This window comes from Erinaceus europaeus, chromosome 11 (assembly GCF_950295315.1).
Source record: "Erinaceus europaeus chromosome 11, mEriEur2.1, whole genome shotgun sequence".
Classification (NCBI taxonomy): Eukaryota; Metazoa; Chordata; class Mammalia; order Eulipotyphla; family Erinaceidae; genus Erinaceus; species Erinaceus europaeus.
Window position 1 is genome coordinate 49371538 of NC_080172.1, and position 22169 is coordinate 49393706.

Genomic DNA, 22169 nt, shown 5'->3' on the forward strand with positions numbered 1-22169 from the left:
AAGTTGAAATACAAGACCAGAAAAGAAAACACAAGTTGAACCTGAAATGGAATTGGAGTATTACACCAAAGTAAAAGACTCTGGGGTGGGTGGGTGGGTGGGGAGAATATAGGTCCATGAAAAATGACGAATGAAATAGTGGCGGTTGTATTGTTAAATGGGAATCTGGGGAATGTTATGCATGTTCAAACTATTGTATTTACTGTTGAATGTAAAGTATTAATTCCCCAATAGAGAAATAAATTATTAAAAAAAAAAAAAAAAAAGATGAGGCAAACCTTGGGGGGTTGTGTCCATCCTTGCTCCACCTCTCAGTAGAGAGAGACTGACAGGATGGACGTCCCCTCAAGTCAAGCCCTGCCAAGCTCAACCACATCCTCACAATTTCCCGACAAGTAGGGAGGGCTATTAAAAAAAAAAGAGAGAGATAAAGAGTTGAGCAGTGCTCTACTTAAACAATATAAAAATTTGGTGCCAGGTGGTAGCACACCTAATAGAGTGCATACATTACCATGCATGAGGACCTGGGTCCAAGCCCTATACTGTGGAAGCTTCACAAAAGGTATAGCAGTGCTGCAAAGTGTTTGTTCTCTCTCCCTCTCCCCCCCCCACATATTTTTTTAAGACTTTTTTTTCTTAAGAATTTATTCATGAGAAAGACAGAGAAAAAGAACCAGACATCACTCTGGTACATGTGCTGCCAGGGATTGAACTCAGGACCTCATGGTCGAGAATCCAATACTTTATCCACTGTGCCACCTCCCGGACCATCCCCCATGTATTTCTTGCACTATCAGAAATTATAATGGAATATATATGGAGAGAGAGAGAGAGTGCAATGGATTTGTTATGCAGTTACTGAGCATAACAAAAATGGCATTTTTTTGGTTATCAGTGATAACCAAAATGGCAAAATAAATAAATAATATGTAGGAAACTGTACAAGATTAAATTTCTTGAACCAAGAGATACTTCATTGGGTAAAACACATGCCTTACCACCTCTGAGGCATTGTGTGCCGCTGCGCGCGCATGTGTGCACACCCTCCCCCCCCATCACCTTATGACAAAGAAGCTCCATGAATGGTGGAGTGATGGTGTGGTGTTTCTCCCTGTCTCTCAGTATACGGAGTTTTAAAAAATAATAATAAACAAATGGTGCTAGGGCTAGAACCTAAGGCATCAAATGGTAAACCATTTTTGTATTAGTCTGGGAGGTGGCACAATGGATAAAGCATTGGATTCTCAACCATGAGGTCCTGAGTTCAATCCTTGGCAGCACATGTGCCAGTGTCTGGTTCTTTTTCTCTCTGCCTCTTTCTCATGAGTAAATAAACAAATTCTTAAAAATAAATAAATAAGGGAGTCAGTTGGGAAGTTGCACAGTGGGTTAAGAGCAGGTGGCACAAAGTACAAGTACTGGCAGAAGGATCACAGTAAGTTTATTTCATAACAAAAAGACAAAAGTTTCTGTGAGAAAGAAGCCAGCACACCACTCCAAAATATTACATGGTCTTGGTATTGACACACTTGGTTGAGTGCCCACGTTAACATGTGCAAGGACCTGAATGCAAACCCAGGTCCCCAACTCTTTAAAGAGGGAAAACTTCACAAGCAGTGAAGCAGGGCTGAAAGTGACCCTCTTTCCCTGTCTCCCCTCCTCTCTCTTTTTTTTTTTAATGGTATTTCATTTTTGAGAGGGATGCAGAGAGAGAAAGACACAGACAAACACCAGAGCACTGCACAGCTCTGGCTTATTGTGATGCGGGGGATTGAATCTGGGACTTCGGAGTCTCAAGCATGAGAGTCTCTTTGCATAACCATTATGCTATCTACCCTCCCACCTTTTTTAATTTATATATAAAATGGAAATATTGACATATTATGGGGTGTAGAAGGTGGGAAGTCTGGCTTCTGTTAATTGCTTCCCCACTGAACATGGCCGTTGGCAGGTCAGTCCTGTCTCTCTCTTCCTAGTGGGGCAGGATTCTGGAGAAGTGGAATTTCAGGGCACATTGGTGAGGTCATCTGCTCAGGGTCCAGTTATGGTAACATCAGCAACTTGGTATCTGAAAAAGCATTAAGATATAAAGCAGAACAAATTCTTAAATAATCAGGAACCTAAAGGCAAGAATAGAGCAGATGAGATTTGGGGTCTTCATTTTTGGTAAAAGCTTATAGGTCTATTTTAGGTATATTCCAAGGGGCTTATGACTTTAGTAATTTTTGTCTGAGCCCCACAGTTAACATGCTGGTGAAGGAGTCGGGCGGTAGAGCAGCAGGTTAAGCGCACTTGTCACAAAGCACAAGGACTGGTGTAAGGATCCCAGTTTGAGCCCCTGGCTCCCCACCTGCAGGGGAGCCACTTCACAAGCTGTGAAGCAGTTCTGCAGTTGTCTTTCCTCCTCTCTGTCTTCCCCTCTTCTCTAGATTTCTCTCTGTCCTGTGCAACAACGACGACATCAATAACTACAACAATAAAACTACAAGGGCAACAAAAGGGAATAAATAAAGAAAAAAAATTTTTTAAATGCTGGTGGAACAAAGGTATTGTCTGGGAAGATAATGTCAAAGTTGGAAATAGGACTAAAAAGCTGGATCAGGGAAGAGAGTAGCTCCCACATATAGGAAAAGTATGTAAATATTATTATTAATTGTAAACCCCATTGATTTGATATGGGGCCCATATTCTTCACAGGAGCCTCTGTAACCTCTGCATCCCTGTAGGTCTGAGTTCACATTCTATGGTCATAGCGAGGAACATTCGAGGTTGCTCTAATTTCAGGACCCATCTTCCTCAAGTGGTAAGAGTATGTTGGCCCAGCCTTCCTTCAGAGAATGGGGCTGTCCCTACCATTGTTGATCCCCATGGGGACAAACTTTTGTAGGGGGCCCACAAAGGGGCCCATTATGTTGTTCCTGATGGAGATGACCAGTGACAGTGGAGAGATGGATCTGTTAGAGGTCTAGGCCCATCATGTCTGTGTGGGAATCCCGGGATTACCTAACTAGGGCCCTTCTCCTCTCTTCCAATTTCTCTCTGTCCTATCGACTAAATGAATAGAAAAGGAAGGAAGAAAAAGAGAGAAAATGAGAAAAGAAAATATGGCTGCCAGGAACTGTGGGATCATAGTGCAAACACTGAGCCCCAGCAATAACCCTGATGGTAATAAAATATAAATAAATAAAATGTGCCTTACAGACTCAGCCACCTTCAGAGTCTCAGGTTTATAATCTTAGGTGACATGTAGCCATTGAAAGAAAAGTTAATTTCAAGTGTAGCTCTTTGCCATCATATATGCCACTAAGCAAATGTAACTTCTTTACCTCACTCACTGAAATAATTAAAAAGCTGTTGTGGAGTTTGGGTGGTGGCGCAGTGGGTTAAGTGCATGTGGCGCAAAGCGCAGGGACCGGCATAAGGGTCGCGGTTCGAACCCCCGGCTCCCCACCTGCAGGGGAGTCGCTTCACAGGTGGTGAAGCAGGTCTGCAGGTGTCTATCTCTCTTTCCATTTCTCTCTGTCCTATCCAACAATGAACAACAGTTATCTATAGTGTGTAAATCAAGAACTGATCAGGAGTTTCCTGGCACACCTTTTCCTTACCCCCTCCTGTTTTACTAGGTGAAGACGTTCAGAGAAGCATACCTGATGGTCAGGAATCCAGCCCTAGAGCTTCTGCATTACCTGAGAAACACCAACTTTGCCCACCCAGCTGTACGATATGTTCTCTGTATCCTTTCCTGCCTGCTTATGTAGGTATGAGGGAAATAACACAGTGCTTCTGCAAATCACTGTCGTGCTTGAGGCTCCAAAGTCACAGATTCACTCACCAGTACCATCATCAGCCAGAGCTGAGCTGTGCTCTGATTTTAAAAAGAGGGAAAGAAGAAGAGATGCATCTATTTTTGATAGTAGAAATGTGCCTTCTGTTGATGTTTTCTTTAACAAGATATTTGCTTTAGATGGGGAGAAGGGGACAGGAAAAACCCTCAGTCTTTGCCATAGTATTCATTTCTGTGCAAAACAAGACTGGATGATCGTGCACATCCCGGATGGTAAGAACCTCCTGTCTCCAGTGTGGTGATACTGGAGCTGGAGCCTCTGACCAGGCTCTGGCTGCTACCAGGGAGACTCAGCTGAGTGATCTGAGCCAGGTCATTATGGTCTCCTCATGAGGCCACTGACAAGCAGGTTACTATGTGAAGTCAGTGCCAGAACAAATTCCACTGAAGTCTTCCTAGAGCCTTTTGACAGTGAAAGTAAAGTTTTGGGCCCTGACCGCGGGCTGAGCACCTTTGTCAAAGATTAGATGTCCATAGATGCAGAGGACAAACCCTTTTTTTTAAAAAAAAAAAAAATATATATATATATATGGGGGGTGATGAGCCTGGGAATTGGATATCTACTAGAGTGCACACATTACCATGTATGAAGACCAGGTTCAGGCCCCCAGTCCTCACCCACATGGTGGAAACTTCTTAAGTTACCAACAGTGGCACAGGTATCTTTCCTTCTCTGTCTCTCCCTTCCTCCTCTCTTTGTGTCTTACAATCTAGCAAGATAGAAAAAAGAAAAGGCCTCTAAGAATAGTGGAATCCCCAGCGATGTCCCAAGTTAAAAGAAACAAACATGGACTATGCACAAGGACCCAGGTTCGAGCCCCTACTTCCCACCTGCAGCAGGGACTCTTCACAAGCAGTGAAGCAGGTCTGCAGGTGTCTATCTTTCTCACCTTATGTCCTATCAAATGAAATGAAGGGGGGGGACAAAAAAGGGAAAAATGGCCACCAGGAGCTGTGGATTGGCAGTGAGCCCCAGTGATAACTCTGGAGGCAAAAGAAATGTATTAGGATAGTACAGTCATTTCTCATCCCTTTTAGACAATGTATTTTGAATGGAATATGATTAGTTCCTGCCTGTGCTTTCTTGTGCTTTTATTATTTTTCTTTTCCTAGCACATCTTTGGGTGAAAAACTGTCGGGATCTTCTGCAGTCAACCCACAACAAACAGCGCTTTGATCAACCTTTACAAGCTTCTACCTGGCTGAAGAATTTCAAAACTACAAATGAGCGCTTCTTGAGTCAGGTGGGGACTCTTAGAAGTTTGATGCCCACTGGTCTTTGAATAGATTTTTTTTTTTAACCTGGCTTGTGTTTTGAGTACCAGTGGGCTGTTGAAAGGTAATACTGATTGTGATACTATCTCATATTCTTCCATTCCTTTTGCTCACAGTGAACTCATGACCTGAACTTATTTATATATGTGTTATAGATGCTACTCTAAAACTTTAGCAAAATGACATCTAAATAGATGTTTCCGATTTCACAGCCTCAAATTCTCCAAAGCACATTCTCAATTACATAAAGTTCTCCAGATCTTTCTGAGAACCAGAAATGTATTCCCAAAATTATTCTTGTCTCTAGTTATGTTTGGATGTGAGTTCTAAGCCGGGAGTTTACAACTCTGGATACAACTCAGAATCACCTTGAAGCTTTTTAAAGATCCAGATACACAAGGATTATGTTGGTGCAGGATCCTAACCTTTGTTAGTCAAAATCCCTTTTTTTTTTTTAGTCCAAGGCAGAAAACAGCCTATAATGCAGATGAGGCGACAGTGAAGGGGCAGAGCACTAGACTTGCAGGTGTACTTCCTAAATTGAAGCCTCAGCACTGCAAGTGCCAGAATGATGCTCTGGTTCTCTTTTTCTCTCTTGCTTATTAATAATCAAACCCAGAACTTCATGCTTGAAAGTTCAATGCTTTATCCATTATATCACCATCAAAGCTGCATTTTTTTTTCCTCTTCCCCTTTCCCCTCCTCGTCCTCTCCTCTCCCTCTTGCTATCTTTCTATTTCAGAAATGAGAGAAAGAAAGAAAACTAACCTTTTTGCATAACCATTATGCTTTCTGTCCAGCCCAAAATCTTTTTTTCTTTTTAATAATTAAGGGACTGTATTTTTTTTTAATATTGTATTTATTTTAATGAGAGACACAGAGAAAAAAGGCCAAAGCATTGCTCAGTTCTGGTTTATGGTGGTACTGGGAATTGAACCTCACACAGCTTCAGGCATAAAAGTCTTTTTGCTCACATGGTGCAAAGCGCAAGGACTGCCGTAAACATCTGGCTCCCCACCTGCAGGGGAGTCACTTCACAGGCAGTGAAGCAGGTCTGCAGGTGTCTGTATTTCTCTCCCTCTCTCTGTCTTCCCCTCCTCTCTCCATTTCTCTCTGTCCTATCCAACAACAACAATATATTTAAAAAAAAAAAAAAACTTTGGGGGGGGGGAAGAGGACTGGAGAGACAGCATTATGGTTATGCAAAAGACTTTCAAGCCTGAGGCTCTAAAGTCCCAGGTTCAGTCCCTAGCTCTACCATAAGCCAGAGCTAAGCATACTCTGGTAGCTCTCTCTGTGTATCTTTCTCTCTGTATCCTTCTTTCACTAAAAATAAATATTTTTTTAAATATTTTATTTATTCATGAGAAAGATAGGAGGAGAGAGAAAGAACCAGGTATCACTCTGGTACATGTTATTCCGGGGATTGAACTCAGGACCTCAAGCTTGAGAGTCCAATGCTTTATCCACTGCGCCACCTCCCATACCACTAAATAAAATATTTTTTTAAAAAGTCTTTTTGCTAACCATTAGTCTGTATCCCCAACACAAATCTTTTTTTTTTCCTTTATTTTTTAATTATCTTTATTTATGGGATAGAGACATCTAAAAGTTGAGAGAGACAGAGAGACACCTGCAGCTCTGCTTACCACTAGTGAAACTTACCCCCTGCAGGTGGGAACTATGGGTTTGAACCTGGGTTCTTATGTACTGTAACTAACATATGCACTCGACCAGGTATGCTCTTTCTGTTACCAGAGCTCAGCTCTGGTTTATGGTGGTGCCGAGGATTGGACCTGGAACTTTGGAGCCTTAGGCATGAGAGTTTCTTTGCATAACCATTATGCTGCCTAACCCCACTTTTAAAAAAAATTTTTTCTGAAGAGCTACAAAGCATTGATTTTCACACTGATCTCTTAAAACCTTGAAAAGTAAATTAAGGGGGTCCAGATGGTGGCACACCTGGTTGAGTGCACATGTTACAGTGCACAAGGACCCAGGTTCAAGACCCTGGTCCCCACCTGCAGGGGGAAAGCTTTGTGAGTGGTGAAGCAGGGCTGCAGGTGTCTCTCTGTCTCTCTCCCTTTCTATCACCCCCTTCCCTCTCGATTTCTGGCTGTCTCTATCCAGTAAACAAAGTTAAAAAAATATTTTTTAAAAAATAATTAAGTGGTCTGGAAGGGGGCGCAGTGGCTACTGCACTAGACTCAAGCATGAGGTCCTGAGTTCAATCCCCGGCAGCACGTGTACCAGAGTGATGTCTGGTACTTTCTCTCTCCTATCTTTCTCATTAATAAATAAATAAAATCTTTAAATAAATAATAAAATAAAAATAAATAAATTAAGACTGACTCCTCACAATCTTAGCTTCTCAGGTGAGGTGATGGTGCACCCACTTGAGTGCACACATTACCGTGCACTCAGTATCAAGCCCTGGTCCTGCAGTGGGAAAGCTTCAAAGTGATGAGGCAGTCCTCCAATTGTCTTGCTCTCTCCCTACCTATTGCCCCCTCCCCTTTCAGTGGCTCTTTTTCTTGTCAAATTAAAAGAGAAAGAGGGCAAGGGGGAATGACTCATGGGAGTTGTGGATTTGTAGTATAGGTACTGTGCCCCAGGGATAACTGGTGGCAATCATCTTAGCTTCCAACCATCTTAATTAATAATGAACTCCAGGCTATTATTAATTAATCTCTCTGTCCTATCCAACAACAACAACAATAGCTGCTACAACAACAATTTAAAAAGGGGGCAACAAAAAGAAAAATAAATATTTAAGAGGGAAAAAAGAATGGATTCATTCTTAGGTTAACAAGCTTTTTAATGATTATTTGTTTGTTTTTAGATAAAAGTTCAAGAGAAATATGTCTGGAATAAGCGAGAAAGCACTGAGAAAGGCAGTCCTCTGGGAGAAGTAGTCGAACAGGTATAAATAGAGGCACCGAGGGCTGGAGAAATCACTCACTTAATTAAACATTGATGTTGACATGTGCAGCGACAGTTTCAAGCCCTGGCACTACATAGGAATACTACTGCGTTGGAGGCAAATTTTGTTCTCTCTCTCTCTCTCGGAACAAAATATCTTGGAATGGTGAAATCTGGTGCATACAGGAGGATCCAATGATGCCAAAGCACAAGAAAGAGAATCAAGTTGTACTGTGAGAAAGTGTAGGACTAGAAGCTACTGTCGCTATATTTTTTTCATATTTTATTTATTTATTTATTTATTATTGGATAGAGACAGGGAGAAAAAGAGAGTGATAGAGATACCTGCACCATTGCTTCACCACTTGTGAAGCTTTCCCCCTGCGGGTGGGACCCAGGGGCTTAAACCTAGATCCTTGTGCATTGTGATATGTGCTCTTAACCAGGAACACCACCGCCTGGCCCCACCGTCTCTCTTTCCTTCCAGGGAATAACACGAGTAAAAAATGCCACAGATGCAGTTGGAATTGTCCTGAAAGAACTAAAGAGGCAGAGTTCTTTGGGTGTTTTCCCTCTCCTTGTGGCAGTGGATGGAGTCAATGCTCTCTGGGGAAGGACCACACTGAAAAAAGAAGATAAAAGTCCGGTAAGGAAACTAAAGCTTCTCTCTGGCTTTCTCTGACTTCTGTAGGCTGGAATGTAACTTTGTAGACCATGCATTGTATGTTCTTGCCCTAGAAATGTTTGAATAAGATGAACCAAAAACAGATAAAAGCCAAACATCATTTTCTCAAAATGAATTAATTAAAAAGAATATGTAGTAAATATAGCATCTGATAAAATTGATGCTGTGGTGGTCTGGGAGGTGGCGCAGTGGTAACACATTGGATTCTCAAGCATGAGGTCCCAAGTTCAATCCCCAGCAGCACATGTGCTAGAGTGATGTCTGGTTCTTTCTCTCTCCTATCTTTCTCATTAATAAATAAGCAGATTCTAAAAAAAATTGATGCTGTGTTCCACCATCCACTGAAAATTATTTTGAGAGTCGCGGTAGATAGTATAATGGTTTTGCAAAGAGACTCATGCCTGAGGCTCCAAAGTTCCATCTCCTGCACAACCATAAGCCAGAGCTGATCAGTGCTCTGGGAAAGGAAGAAAGGGAGGGAGGCTAGACAGTGGCACACCTGGTTACGTGCACATATTACAGTGGGCAAGGACCCAGGTCCAAGCCCCTGGTCCCCACCTGCAGAGGGAAAGCTTCATGAGTAGTGATGGGTGCAAGTGTCTCTCTGTCTCTCTCACAGCCTATCTCTCATTTCCTCTGAATTTCTCTCTGTCTCTTATCTAATATAAATATATTTTTTAAAAATAAAGAAATTATATTTTAAAAAAACTTCATATCAGTGGACACTTTTCCATCTTTCTCAACTTTTTCTTTCTATTCTCTTCAAAGTGAGGCATAATGAAAAACAATGAAACTTTATAGTTTAAAAAGAAAATCAGAAGCATTAAGGGGGTACCATGGGGCCAAGAGTATTTTCTCACCTTTTTTTTTTTTTTTTTTGTGAATCACTTAATATAAAGATATTTATGAGGGGCCGGTGGTGACTCACTTGGTTGAATGCACATGTTACAATGCGCAAGGACCCAGGTTCGAGTCCCTGGTCCCTACCTGCAGGGGGAAAGCTTCATGAGTGGTAAAGCAGTGCTGCAGGTATCTTTCTCTTCCTCTATCCCCCCCCTTCCCTCTTGATTTCTGGCTGTCTGTATCCAATAAATAAATATAGATAATAATTTTTTTTTTAATATTTATGAATGAGAGGAGGGGGGAGCCAGAGCATGACTCTGGCACATGCACTGCTAGGGATAAGATGCAACACCCCATGCCTGCAGGTACTGTGTCCGGTCACAAGACCTTGGCAGTTTTGGGTCCAGCAGCAGTGTAGCTTATCTCAGAAGCTAGATATACTTTCAGGCACTATGGTGATTTAGCAGTTGAGGTTGATTGTTTGTTTGTTTGTTTGTTTGATTTTGTTTTTGCTTGTTTTGTTTTTTGACCAAAGCATTGACTGTAGCATATGATCATAGCAGAGCCTCTTGCAAGCACACCCCATGAGCTCACACTGCACTACCTCTTCAGCTCAACTGAGTATATAGTCAATTCAGTTGACTAGAGGGAAAACCCAGGAAATGCACCAGGGTGATAATTCAGGTAGCGCTTAGGACTTGCATGTAATAGTTCCCAAGTTGAACTGCAAGTACTGAATATTCCAGACCAAAGTACAACTGTAGTCTCAAAAATTCTTTTTTTACTTTTTTTTTTTTTTTAACCAGAGTACTGCTCAGCTCTGGTGGTACGAGAGGGTGAACCTGGGACTTTGGAGCCTCAGGCACAAGAGTCTCTTTGCATAACCATTATGCTATATACCCTCTGCCCTCAAAAATTCTTCTTAACTCTTCTTTCGTGTACCCAATATGCAGATTGCCCCAGAGGAACTAGCACTTATCTACAATCTGAGGAAGATGGTGAAGAATGACTGGGTGAGTGCATATGACACCAAAAACACTTTTTGAAACATGGGTTTTCATTTTAAAGATTTAACTGTGTTGAAAAACATGTGGATTGGGAGTTGGCACAGTAGATAAAGAGTTGGGCTTTCAAGCATGAATTCCTGAGTTCGATTCCCAGCAGCACATGTACCAGAGTGGTGTCTTGTTCTTTCTCTCTCCTTCTATCCCTCTCATTGATAAATAAATAACAAATATTTAAAAAAAAGAAGATATAACTGTTTACCTACTAGTACATTCATCTAACTTTGTGAGCAGAGTTCTTATGTTTAATTCCCATAACTGTACCAGTCTGCATATTGTGTTTCTACTTGACTGGAAGTCAAAACCTTTTTGTTTCAATGTTGGTATAAATCCCCTTTTGCTTGCAGCTGTTCAAAGTGCTTCAGTGATTTAGCATCTTTGGGGAAAGTTTTGATTAAGTTAAAGTCATGTTACAATTTATGGTCAAAGGAAAATCTAGAACTAATACCCAATGTAATTGTCATTTAACTATGGTATATCACACTGCATACTAGGATATGACTGAGGAAAATTTTTTCTCTAATTCAGCTTTGTCTCCTCTCTTTCAGCATGGAGGTGCCATTGTGTTGACTTTAAGCCAGACTGGATCACTCTTTAAGCCTCGGAGTGCCTATCAGCCCCAGGAATTGCTGGGAAAGGTTAAATCAGTGGGGATGGGGAGGGGGGGACACTTCTCCTTAGACATTCTGTCTTTTAAAAAAAATAATAATAATGTGACACCAGGAAATTAATTCAGAGCCTCACTCATGTAAAATACCACTTTCCCTCCCCAGCCCAATTTTTTCATATTTATTTAGAAGAAGAAGAGAGATACTACAGCACCATTTCTCCATCAGTGGTGCTGTCATGTAGTGGTGTGGTTTGAACCTCAGGCATGGTCAGGCACATTCTCTACTGGGCCCATTACACAGTCCCTAAAGCAGTATTATTTATACATAATTTTAGACACTGAGAAAATATGTATTTCTGTACAAATTCACTTATGTATCTAAAATTTTAATACTATTGTTTTATTATTTTCTCTTTTCCCTCCCCCCTTTGAACTTTATATAACAGTAGTAATATGAGACAGAAATTGACAAAAGGAGGAGAGATAAAAAGAAAGACACCAAAAAAAAAAAAAAAGAAAGAAAGACACCTGGAGGTCCTAGTGGTGGTGCAGCCAGTTAAGTGCACTTTGTACTAGGCGTAAAGACCCACACAAGCACCCGGGTTCAAACCACCACTCCACACCTGCATCAAGGATGCTTCACGAGCGGTGAAGCAGGTCTGCAGGTGTCTAATCTTCATCTCCCGCTGTCTCCCCTACCCCTCTCAATATCTCTGTCCTATCAAATAAAAATAGAAAAAGAATAAAATAATGTCTGCCAGGAGCAGTGGACTCATAGTGTCACCACCAAGCCCCAGTGATAACTCTGGTGACAAGAAAAGGAAGGACAGAAGAAGGAAGGAAGAAAGGGTGAATGGATAGAAGGATACCACTCTTGAAGCCTCCCTCCTGCAGTTGGGGGAGCAGGCACGGGAACTTAGGTGTTTGTACCTGGTAACGTGCACTCAACCAGTGCCACCACCACACAGTTTTTGTTTGTTTGTTTGTTTGTTTGTTTGTTTTACTCATCTCTGATTTATGGTAAAGTTGGGATTAAATTTGGTACCTCTGATGCCTCAGGCTTGAAAGTCTTTTTTTGGGGTGGGAGTAGATAACATAATGATTATGCAAAGTGACTTTTCTTTATTTCTATCTTTTTTATTTATTTTGTTGGGAATAGTGTGTTTGTTTGTTTGTTTGTTTTCTTCCAGGATACCTACACTATGAATCCATTGCTCCTAGTGGCCATTATTTTTTGTTGTTGTTGCTGTATAGAACAGAGAGAAATTGAGAGAGGAGGGGGAGACGGGGGGGGGGGAGATATATATCTGTATACTTGCTTCACTGCTTAGGAAGTGACACCCCTGCAGGTGGGAAGCCAGGGGCTCAAATCAGGATTCTTGTGCCAGTCCTTGCACTTGGCACTATGTGCACTTAACCCAGTGTGGTACCTTCTGGCCCCCAGCAAAGAGACTTTTATGGTAGTCCAGGTGGTACAGTGGATAAAGCACTGGATTCTCAACCATGAGGTCCCCAAGTTCAGTTCTTGGCAGCACACATACCAGAATGATGTCTGGTTCTCTCTCTCCTATCTTTCTCATGAATAAATAAATATATATATTTTTAAATATTTATTTATTCCCTTTTGTTGCTCTTGTTTTATTGTTGTAGTTATTGATGTCATTGTTGTTGGATAGGACGGAGAGAAATGGAGAGAGGAGGGGAAGACAGAGGGGGAGAGAAAGATAGACACCTGCAGACCTGCTTCACCGCCTGTGAAGCGACTCCCCTGCAGGTGGGGAGCCGGGGCTCAAACCGGGATCCTTATGCCGGTCCTCGTGCTTTGTGCTGCCTGCGCTTAACCCGATGCACTACCGCCCGACTCGCATAAATATATTATTTTTAAAAAGAGATTTTCATACCTGCAGCTCCAACATCTCAGGTTCAGTCCCCAAGCACCATCCTACGCCAGAGTTAAGAAGTGTTCCGGTATTTCTCTGTCTCTTCCCCTCTCAATTTCTCTCTTTCTATCCAATAATAAGTAAAAAAAAAAAAAAAAAAAGAAGGAAGAAGGAAAGAGAAACCACAGCACCAAACCTTCCCGTGGTAGCACAGCGGGTTACGTGCACATGGCAAGAACCGGTGTAAGGATCCCGGTTGGAGCCCCCAGCTCCCCACCTGCGGGGGAGGGGGGAGAACACCTCACAAAGCGGTGAAGCAAGTCTGCAGGTGTCTTTCTCTCCCCCTTTCTGTCTTCCCCTCCTCTCAATTTCTCTCTGTCCTATCCAACAACAGTGACATCAATTACAACAACAACGATAATAATAACCACAACAACGATAAGACAACAAGGGCAACAAGAGGGGAAAAAATAGTCTCCAGGAGCAGTGGATTTCTGGTGCAAAGAACCCCAGCAATAACCCTGGGGGGGGGGAGCTTCCTTCAATGCAATGGGGGTTGGAACCTGGATCACACACAGACAAAGCAGTATACTATCCAGTTGAACTATTGCATCAACTATAGAGCACACACTATACTAAATACATGAAGCCCAAGCCCCCTCAACCACAAGTGAGCACCATGCACAGCATCAGGGGAAACTTCATGAGAGGTGGAATAGTGCTATTGTCACTACTGTCCCCCCTTCAGACCCCCGCCCCCCCCCCCACACACATTCTTTCCATCCCTAAGTGAAATTAAGAAAATCAATCCCGGGAGTTGAGCGGTAGGGCAGCAGGTTAAGTGCACACAGTGAAAAGCGCAATTGTATTTACTGTTGAATGTAAAACATTAATTCCCCAATAAAGAAAGAATTTTTTTAAAATTGTATTTACTGTTGAATGTAAAACATTAATTCCCCAATAAAGAAAGAAATTTTTTTTAAAAAATTTAAAAGAAAAGAAAAGCACAGGGACTGGCATAAGGATCCCGGTTCAAGCCCCCGGCTCCTCACCTGCAGGGGAGCCGCTTCACAAGTGGTGAAGCGGTCTCCAGGTGTCTTTCTCTCCCCATCTTACTCTCCTCTCCATTTCTGTCCTATCCAACAATGACATCAATAATAACTACAACAATAAAAAACAAGGGCAACAAAAGGGAATGAATATTTTTTTAAAAAGAAAAGCAAAAAATCAATCCAAGGCTGACAAATAGCTAATCTAGATAGTGCATCTGCTTTGCCATGTGCATGAGCCTGGTTCAAGCCCAGCTTATACCACATTAAAGGAAGCTTAGGTGTAGTGGTATCTTTACATCTCTTTATCTCTCGCTATTTTTCTTTTATTCATTTATTATTTTCCCTTATTTTATTGTTGTAGTTATTATTGTTATTGTTGATGTTGTTGTTGGATAGGACAGAGAGAAATGGAGGGAGGAAGGGAAGAAAGAGTGGGAGAGAAAGTGAGATACCTGCAGACCTGCTTCACCGCCTGTGAATCAACTCCCCTGCAGGTGGGGATCCAGGGGCTGGAATTAGGATCTTTATGCCGGTCCGTGCACTTTGTGCCATGTGCGCTTAACCCGCTGCACTACTGCATGACCCCCATTTCTCTCTCTATGTATCTATTTATCTGAAAACGATAGCCCAGAGCAAAGACAGTTCCAGTGTCAAATTAATAATAAATATCCTTAGGAAATGATACAGTGGCTGGAATATCTGATTAGAAAGCATGAGGTCCCAAATTCAGCCCCCAGTATTGTATATGCCAGAATGATGCACTGTTTTTTGTTAACAAATAATTCTTTTAAAGTGAATAAATGTAACCATATAGAGCAATAGCAAGGTACTATGTATAAAGCCACAAGGCAGGATGAGGCTAAAGAGTAAGGGATGGAGAAGAGAAAAAGGAAAACAAAGCCCTGACTTTCAAAGTGCTTAAATAAAATTAGCTTGACTTATCACTTTACAAATACAATCTTGGCAATTAAGAAGGTGGTTTAGTGGGTAGAGCAAAGCACTTGGATGTGTGAGGCCCTGAGGTTCATTCCCCAGCACTGTATATTCCAGAGTGAGAGAGAGAGAGAGAGAGAGAGAGTGTTTAAAATACAGGGGACTGGAGATAACCCATTCAGAACCCTGGGTTAAAGCCTCTATACCACTTGAGTGTACTGAAGACAGTTCTAAGGAGATCCATGGAGGTGGAGTGGTACTGTAGTGTCCTCTGTCTCTACCCCACTCCCCTTTTCTCTGTCTCTAAAATAAAGAATGAAAAAGTTGACTTGGGGAGGCCATTCAGCAAAGATATTCCTCATACTCAAGACCATGAGTTCACATCCCATTGCTGCAATAATAAACAAGTATTTTTATCATTCTTTTCCAGGAAGGATTTGATGCCCTGGATCCCTTTATCCCCATCCTGGTTTCCAACTATAACCCAAAGGAATTTGAAAGTTGTATTCAATACTATCTGGAGAACAATTGGCTTCAACATGAGAAAGGTCAGTTGTTTAATGTTTTTCTATTAGAGGGCCTTACTCTCTTTTTTCCTGAGCAGTAGGAAATATTTGCTATTTCCCCTTTTATCTTGACTTCTTTCTGCTTAATTAGATGATACAGACAGACAGACCAGGGGGTGGTTAGGTAGAACTTACAAATGACATTGTATCTCATGTTAGTAAGAATGAGAAGCTTAAACTGTGAAAGGGCACCACATCAGGCCCAATTACTGGGCAGAGGTGCCAGATGTGTGTGCTGCCACACACTCATTGCTATGTTTATTTCTTTTCTTTCCTTTCTTTTCTGTTCCCCTTTTTTTAATTGCTTGTCTTTTTTTCTTTATTAGAGGAGTAATGTTTTACAGTCAACAATAAATACACTAGTTTATACATGCATAACATTTCCCAGATTTCCACATAACTCTTCTTTTTTTAATTTTTTTTTAATAGAGACAGAAAGTAGGAGTGAAAGTGAGAAAGACAGACATCTGTAGCCCTGCTTCACTGCTAGTGAATAGAGATGGAAGCCACATAGATGGAAGCCAAGGTCTTGAGCCTGGGTCATCGTATATGATAATATGTGCACTCAACCATGTGCACCACAGCTGGGCCCCACATTTATTATTTTTATTTATTTGTTTTTACCACCAAGATTATTGCTGGGACTTGTTGCTTATATGACAAATTCACCACTTCCAGCAGTCACTTTTTCCTTTTTCTTTTTTCCCTCTTTATTTGATAGGACAGAGAAATTGAGAGAGGGAGGGAGAGAAGGAGATACTTGTGAAGCTTCCCCTTTGCAGGTGGAACCTGGGTCCTTGAGCATAACCATTGCTGGGACACTCACAGAGTACCACCTGTTGAATGAAGGCTCCCCCAGTACCAAACAGAATCTCTATTCTCCCTGTCCTGGTTTCTCCATGGACAAGCTCCCCTACTGCACATTATTCCCTGCCTTCAGCTCTGGGTGTGGGGGGGATGAAAGACGTAAGGCTATTTCATCCTAAAACAAGAGTTCCCTGCAGTGATAAAAAGGGGGAACTGTGTAGCAGCTGCAGCATGGGGACCAGAAGGCACAATGGGAGGCTTGTAAGGAGGCTGGAAGATTTTACAAAGTCACAATATGTGGTCCAGGAGGTGGCCGCAATGGATGAAGTGTTGGACTCTCAAGCATGAGGTCCTAAGTTCAATCCCCGGCAGCACATGTACCAGAGTGATGTCTGGTTCTTTCTCTCTCCTGCTATCCCTCTCATTAATATATAAATAAAATATTTAAAAAAAAAAGCTACAAAGTCCCAATATTCCAAAGGTATTCTTGAGACAGGAGAAACTGATCTTAAACTAGAGGAGTGCAAACACTAAAGAGAGGGTTTGAGAGCTGGAAGCCCTGGGATAAAACCCCTATACTTGATAAAAACAAAACCAGATAGAACACACTACATGGTGAGGTTGTGCTCTCTCCTATAAAGAGGAAATTATACAAAAATAAACACTATATAATGTTTATTGGGACAAAGAACCATCCAGGGAGACCTGTTTAGCACTAATTAGAACAATAAAATCGGGATAGTGGAGCCTCTGGCTATAGGATGTTCTGGGTTGAACAATGCTACAGGAGGAAGCCAGCAGTTATCTGTGTTTGACTCCATTTTAGCTCACACTGAGGAAGGGAAGAAGGAGCTGCTGTTCCTGAGCAGTGGGAATCCTGGGGTGCTGGAGCGACTCTGTGCCTCCCTCTAAGCTGCCATGACAGCACCACGTGGGACCGTCACTAAGGAAAGTCCCACAGTCCACAGAAGAACAGCCAGGCCCCTGAGCTCCTGGGATTGGACAGGACTGCAGTCAACTCAGAGCTTTGATTGAAAGAAGTTCCTTGTGGAATGACTGTACTGGCAAGAAGATGTCTTCCTTTTCCAGAAAACAGTGTCACTTTACTAGATGCGGTTTTCACTTTAAAATAATCATGAATCGTTTAAAGATTAAATTGCATACCTTTCTTGAAGCATGTTAGATTCTAATACAGAAAGAACCTTAAGGTCGGGAGTCGGGCGGTAGCGCAGCAGGTTAAGCGCAGGTGGCACAAAGCACAAGGACCAGTGTAAGGATCCCAGTACAGGCCCCCAGCTCCCCACCTGCAGGGAAGTTGCTTCACAAGTGGTGAAGCAGGTCTGTAGGTGTCTTTCTCTCTCTCCCCCTCTGTCTTCCCCTCCTCTCTCCATTTCTCGCTTGTCCTATCCAACAATGATATCAATAACAATAATAACTGCAACAATAAAATAACAAGGGCAACAACAACAAAAAAAGAATAAATAGGGGGCAAGTGGTGGCGCACCTGGTTGAGCGACATGTTACAGTGTGAAAGGACCCAGGTTCGAGACCCTGACCCCCATCTGCAGGGCGAAAGCTTTGCGAGTGGTGAAGCAGGGCTGCAGGTGTCTCTCTGTCTATTTCCTCCTTCCCTCTCAATTTCTAGCTATTTCTATCCAATAAATAAAGATAATATAAAAAATGCTTTAAAAAATTTTTAAAGAATAAATTAATTAATATTTAAAAAAAGAAGAAGAACCTTTATGTTGCCTAAGTCGCATTCTCTGCTACTATGCGTATTGGAGGATGAGAGAGGCTCAATGCTAAAAATATTTCCAGTCTTTCTGTTTGCCATAGTGTTTTCAGTTCAGGAGACTGATTTATTTATACCAGAGAACTACTCAGCTCTGGCTTATGGTGGTACAGAGATTGAACCTGGGATTATAGATCCTCAGGCATGAGAGCCTAAACCTTACTAAAATAAATGAAGAATTCATAACAGTAAGAAGATAAACAACACAGTTAAGAAAAAAAAAAAAAAGACAGATATATGGACAAGGGAGATAGCATAATGTTTGTGCACAGAGGCTCTAATTTCCCAGGTTCAATTCTTGGCATTACCCAAGAACCAGAGCATCACTCTGGTACATGTGATACCAGGGATTGATCTCAGGACTTCATATCTGAGAGTCCAACACTTTATCCACTACACCACTTCCTGGACTGAAGCAATTGTTTTACAAAATAGTGAGTTGGGGGGGTGCTGGGTGGTGGCATACCTGCTTGAGCACATGTGTTACAATGTGCAAGCACCCCGGTTCAAGCAGGGCGGGGAGCTTCATGAGTGATGAAGCAAGGGTACAGGGTTTTTTTTTTTTTTTTTTTTGCCAGAGCACTGCTCAGCACTGGCTTATGGTGGTGTGGGGGACTGAAGCTTGGACTTTAGAACCTTAGGCATGAGAGTCTCTATGCATAACTATTGTGCTATCTACCCCACCCTCTGTCTTTCTGTCTCCCCCCTTCCCCTCAATTTCTGGGTGTCTCTATTCAGTAATCAATAGATTTTTTTTTTTAATGTCCATTGGGAGCCAAATTGTGGCACACACATTACTGTGTGCAAGGACCAAGGTTTGAGCTTCTACACCCCATCTGCTTGGGATGCTTCACAAGCAGTAAAGCAAGTCTTCACGTGTCTTATCTCTCTCCCTATCTACCTCCTTCTCCCTCTCTCAATTTCTCTCTGTCCTAATAAAATACATAGAGAAGGGGGGGGATAGCTGTCAGAAATGGTAGGATCATAGTGCCAGCACTGAGCCCCATGAATAACTGATGGCAAAACTGTGTGTGTGTGTGTGTGTGTGTGTGTGTGTGTATATATACATGTCATGAAAAGTCATGACTTTTTTTTTTAATATTAGATACTAAGAGAAATTAAGAGGGGAGGGGGAGATAGGAAAAAAAATAGACACCTACAGCCCTACACCACTTTTGAAGCTTTTCCCCTGCAGGTGGGGACTAGGGGCTTGAACCTAGGTCCTTTCATACTGTAATGTGTGCACTTAACCAGGTGTGCCACTGCCTGTCCCCCCCCCCCCTTTTTTTAAGTTTATTTGGTAAAACAGAAAACCTAGAGGGAGAGATAGAGAGACAACTGCAGCCCTCCCTGCTTCACTCATAAAGCTTCCCTCCTGCAGGTGGGGACCAGAGGTTTGAACCATGGTCCTAGTACACTGTAATGTGTGTGCTTAATCAGGTGCGCCACTGCCCAGCACCATGACATGTTTTTCTATGTAAAATGTGTCATGATCTTTTCCAACAACCCAACAGATGAGTGAGAGGCTAGAGAAAGAACTTACCTGGTAGGTTGCCTGTTTTGCCCTGTCAGAAAGACAGTGAGTAGGTCAGAATGCTTACTTGGTAGGTTGAATTCCTTGCCATACATGCTTACCAAGTTCAAGTCCCTGTATACCACTAAAGGTTCTACAGCATCAGTTAACCATCTCAATCTTTTTCTCGGGCTGAATGGAAAAATCTGCCAGGAGTAGTGAAATCACACATATATAGGGCTTCAGTTCCACAGGGTGGGGACAGGGTGTGAGGAGAAAAAAAAGATTCTCCTACAGTATTAATAGAAATACCAAATTTCTAAAGATCCTAGACAGGCAAGTCTAAAAGGTGAATCTGTACCAGAAGTAACTCAAATGTGAGTAACATGGCAACTGGGAATTAGCCAATGCTATATTATCTCTCCCTCTCTGTATCTGAGTTGTTTATCTGAATGGAAATTTCATCTCAGGAAGATGTCTATATGTGAGGTCACACTCTGAAGTAAATTTCACTTTACATTTAGTATCTGCCATTCTGTTGAAATGAAAGAAAAAGAGGCCAGGTGGTAGGTAGCGCATCGGGTTAAATGCTACGCGTGAAGTGCAAGGACCAGTGTAAGGATCCTGGTTTGAGTCCCTGGCTCCCCACCTGCAGTGGTGTCGCTTCAAAGGTGGAGAAACAGGTCTGTAGGTGTCTGTTTCTCTCACCCTCTCTGTCTTCCCCTCCTCTCTCAATTTCTCTCTGTCCTATCCAACAACAGCAGCAGCAATGACAACAATAACAAGGGCAACAAGATGGGAAAAATGGCCTCCAGGAGCAGTGGATTCATAGTGCAGGCACCAACCTCCAGCAGTAACCCTGGAGACAAAAAAAAAAAAAAATGATAAGGCAAAGAAAGCACTGAGGAAGTCCGGAAGTAGCGCAGCAGGTTAAGTGCACATGTCCCCTATGCAAGGGCCGCGTGAGGATCCCTATTTGAGCTCCTGGGTCCCCACCTGCAGGGGAGTCACTTCACAGGTGGTGAAGCAGGTCTGCAGGTGTCTATCTCCCCTCTCTGTCTTCCCCTCCTCTCCATTTCTCTCTGTCAACAACAATAACCACAACAAGGCTACAACAACAAGGGCAACAAGAAGGGGGCGGGGGCTTCAGGAGCAGTGGATTCATGGTGCAGGCACTGAGCCCCAGCAATAACCCTAGAGGCAAAAACAAAAAAGCATTGACCAAATTCCTGTAGGAAGAAAAACCCCAGACCTGTTTGGCCAGATAGCACAAGACCTTGAGGAAGGTACCAGCATGGTGTATCTTACCCTGCCCATTTCCAGGGCAGCCACTGAATACTATAGGGCCCCAGTCCCCTTAAAGTGATGTTCCAGTAAATCTTTTTTTTTAATTTTTTTTTATTATCTTTATTGGATAGAAACAGAAATCGAGAGGGTAGGGAAGATAGAGAGGGAGAGAGAAAGAGACACACCCACAGCCCTGCTTCACCACTTGCAAAGCTTTCCTTCTGCAGGTGGGGACCGGGGCTCGAACCCGGGTCCTTTGCACTGTAACATTTGTGCTCAACCAGGTGCGCCACCACCTGGTCCCTCCAGTAAATCTTGAGACTAACCCTCCCCCAGACACAGCTATGCAGAAGATAACAGTAACTAAAACAACCAGACCCTCAGCAATGGATTGAAGATTCCCCACCTAATCTTGCCACATCCACTTTTGTAACATCGCTTTCTGGTCTCAGCCCTGTAGTCCCCTATATAAGCTGTACCTTTTCTTTTATTGAGGGCCAGAATTCTTCAAGAGCATGAGCTCTTTCTGTGGCCCGTTAAGGTTAAATAAATTGTGTCCTCACATTAAATTAAATTAAATTAATTAATTAAATAATTGTGTACTCACATTCTTGGAATGTTCTTCAGAGGGTAAATGTTTCTGCAATAGCATTTTTTTAAATACTTATTTATTCCCTTTTGTTGCCCTTGTTTTTTTTATTGTTGTAGTTATTATTGTTGATGATGCCATCGTTGTTGGGTAGGACAGAGAAAATGGAGAGAGGAGGGGAAGACAGAGGGAGAGAGAAAGATAAACAGCTGCAGATCTGCTTCACAGCTTGTGAAGCAACTCCCCTGCAGGTGGGGAACCGGGGCTCGAACTGGGATCCTTATGCTAGTCCCTGCGCTTTGCGCCACCTGCCCAGCTCCCTGCATAACAGTTTTTACAACATTGTCATACCTGACAGACTCACCCTCTCCCTTTTTTAGTTTCACTGTGGACACAGGGATCTAAGACACTTTAAGAAATGATGTTTGGGGTGGGAAATAATTTTATATGTAGAACAACTCTTACCAAACAAAAGACTCTGGGTTTGTATCCTAACACCAAACAAGC

At 42.3% G+C, this 22169-nt stretch overlaps 1 protein-coding gene across 3 annotated transcripts in view; it reads left to right on the forward strand.

Annotated features, from left to right (window-relative positions):
• DAP3 (death associated protein 3) overlaps positions 1 to 17655 on the forward strand; it is a 56048-nt gene extending 38393 nt beyond the window's left edge. For all 3 annotated transcript variants that reach the window (XM_007525309.3, XM_060201612.1, XM_060201613.1), the window contains exons 5-13: positions 3624 to 3732; positions 3965 to 4057; positions 4958 to 5088; positions 7962 to 8042; positions 8529 to 8687; positions 10523 to 10582; positions 11182 to 11271; positions 15539 to 15656; positions 17308 to 17655. In XM_007525309.3, coding sequence (XP_007525371.2) covers positions 3624 to 3732; positions 3965 to 4057; positions 4958 to 5088; positions 7962 to 8042; positions 8529 to 8687; positions 10523 to 10582; positions 11182 to 11271; positions 15539 to 15656; positions 17308 to 17393 — 927 coding nt within the window. In that variant the 3' untranslated portion in view covers positions 17394 to 17655. The remainder of the gene's footprint in view (positions 1 to 3623; positions 3733 to 3964; positions 4058 to 4957; positions 5089 to 7961; positions 8043 to 8528; positions 8688 to 10522; positions 10583 to 11181; positions 11272 to 15538; positions 15657 to 17307) is intronic.
• The last annotated feature ends 4514 nt before the right edge of the window (positions 17656 to 22169 follow it).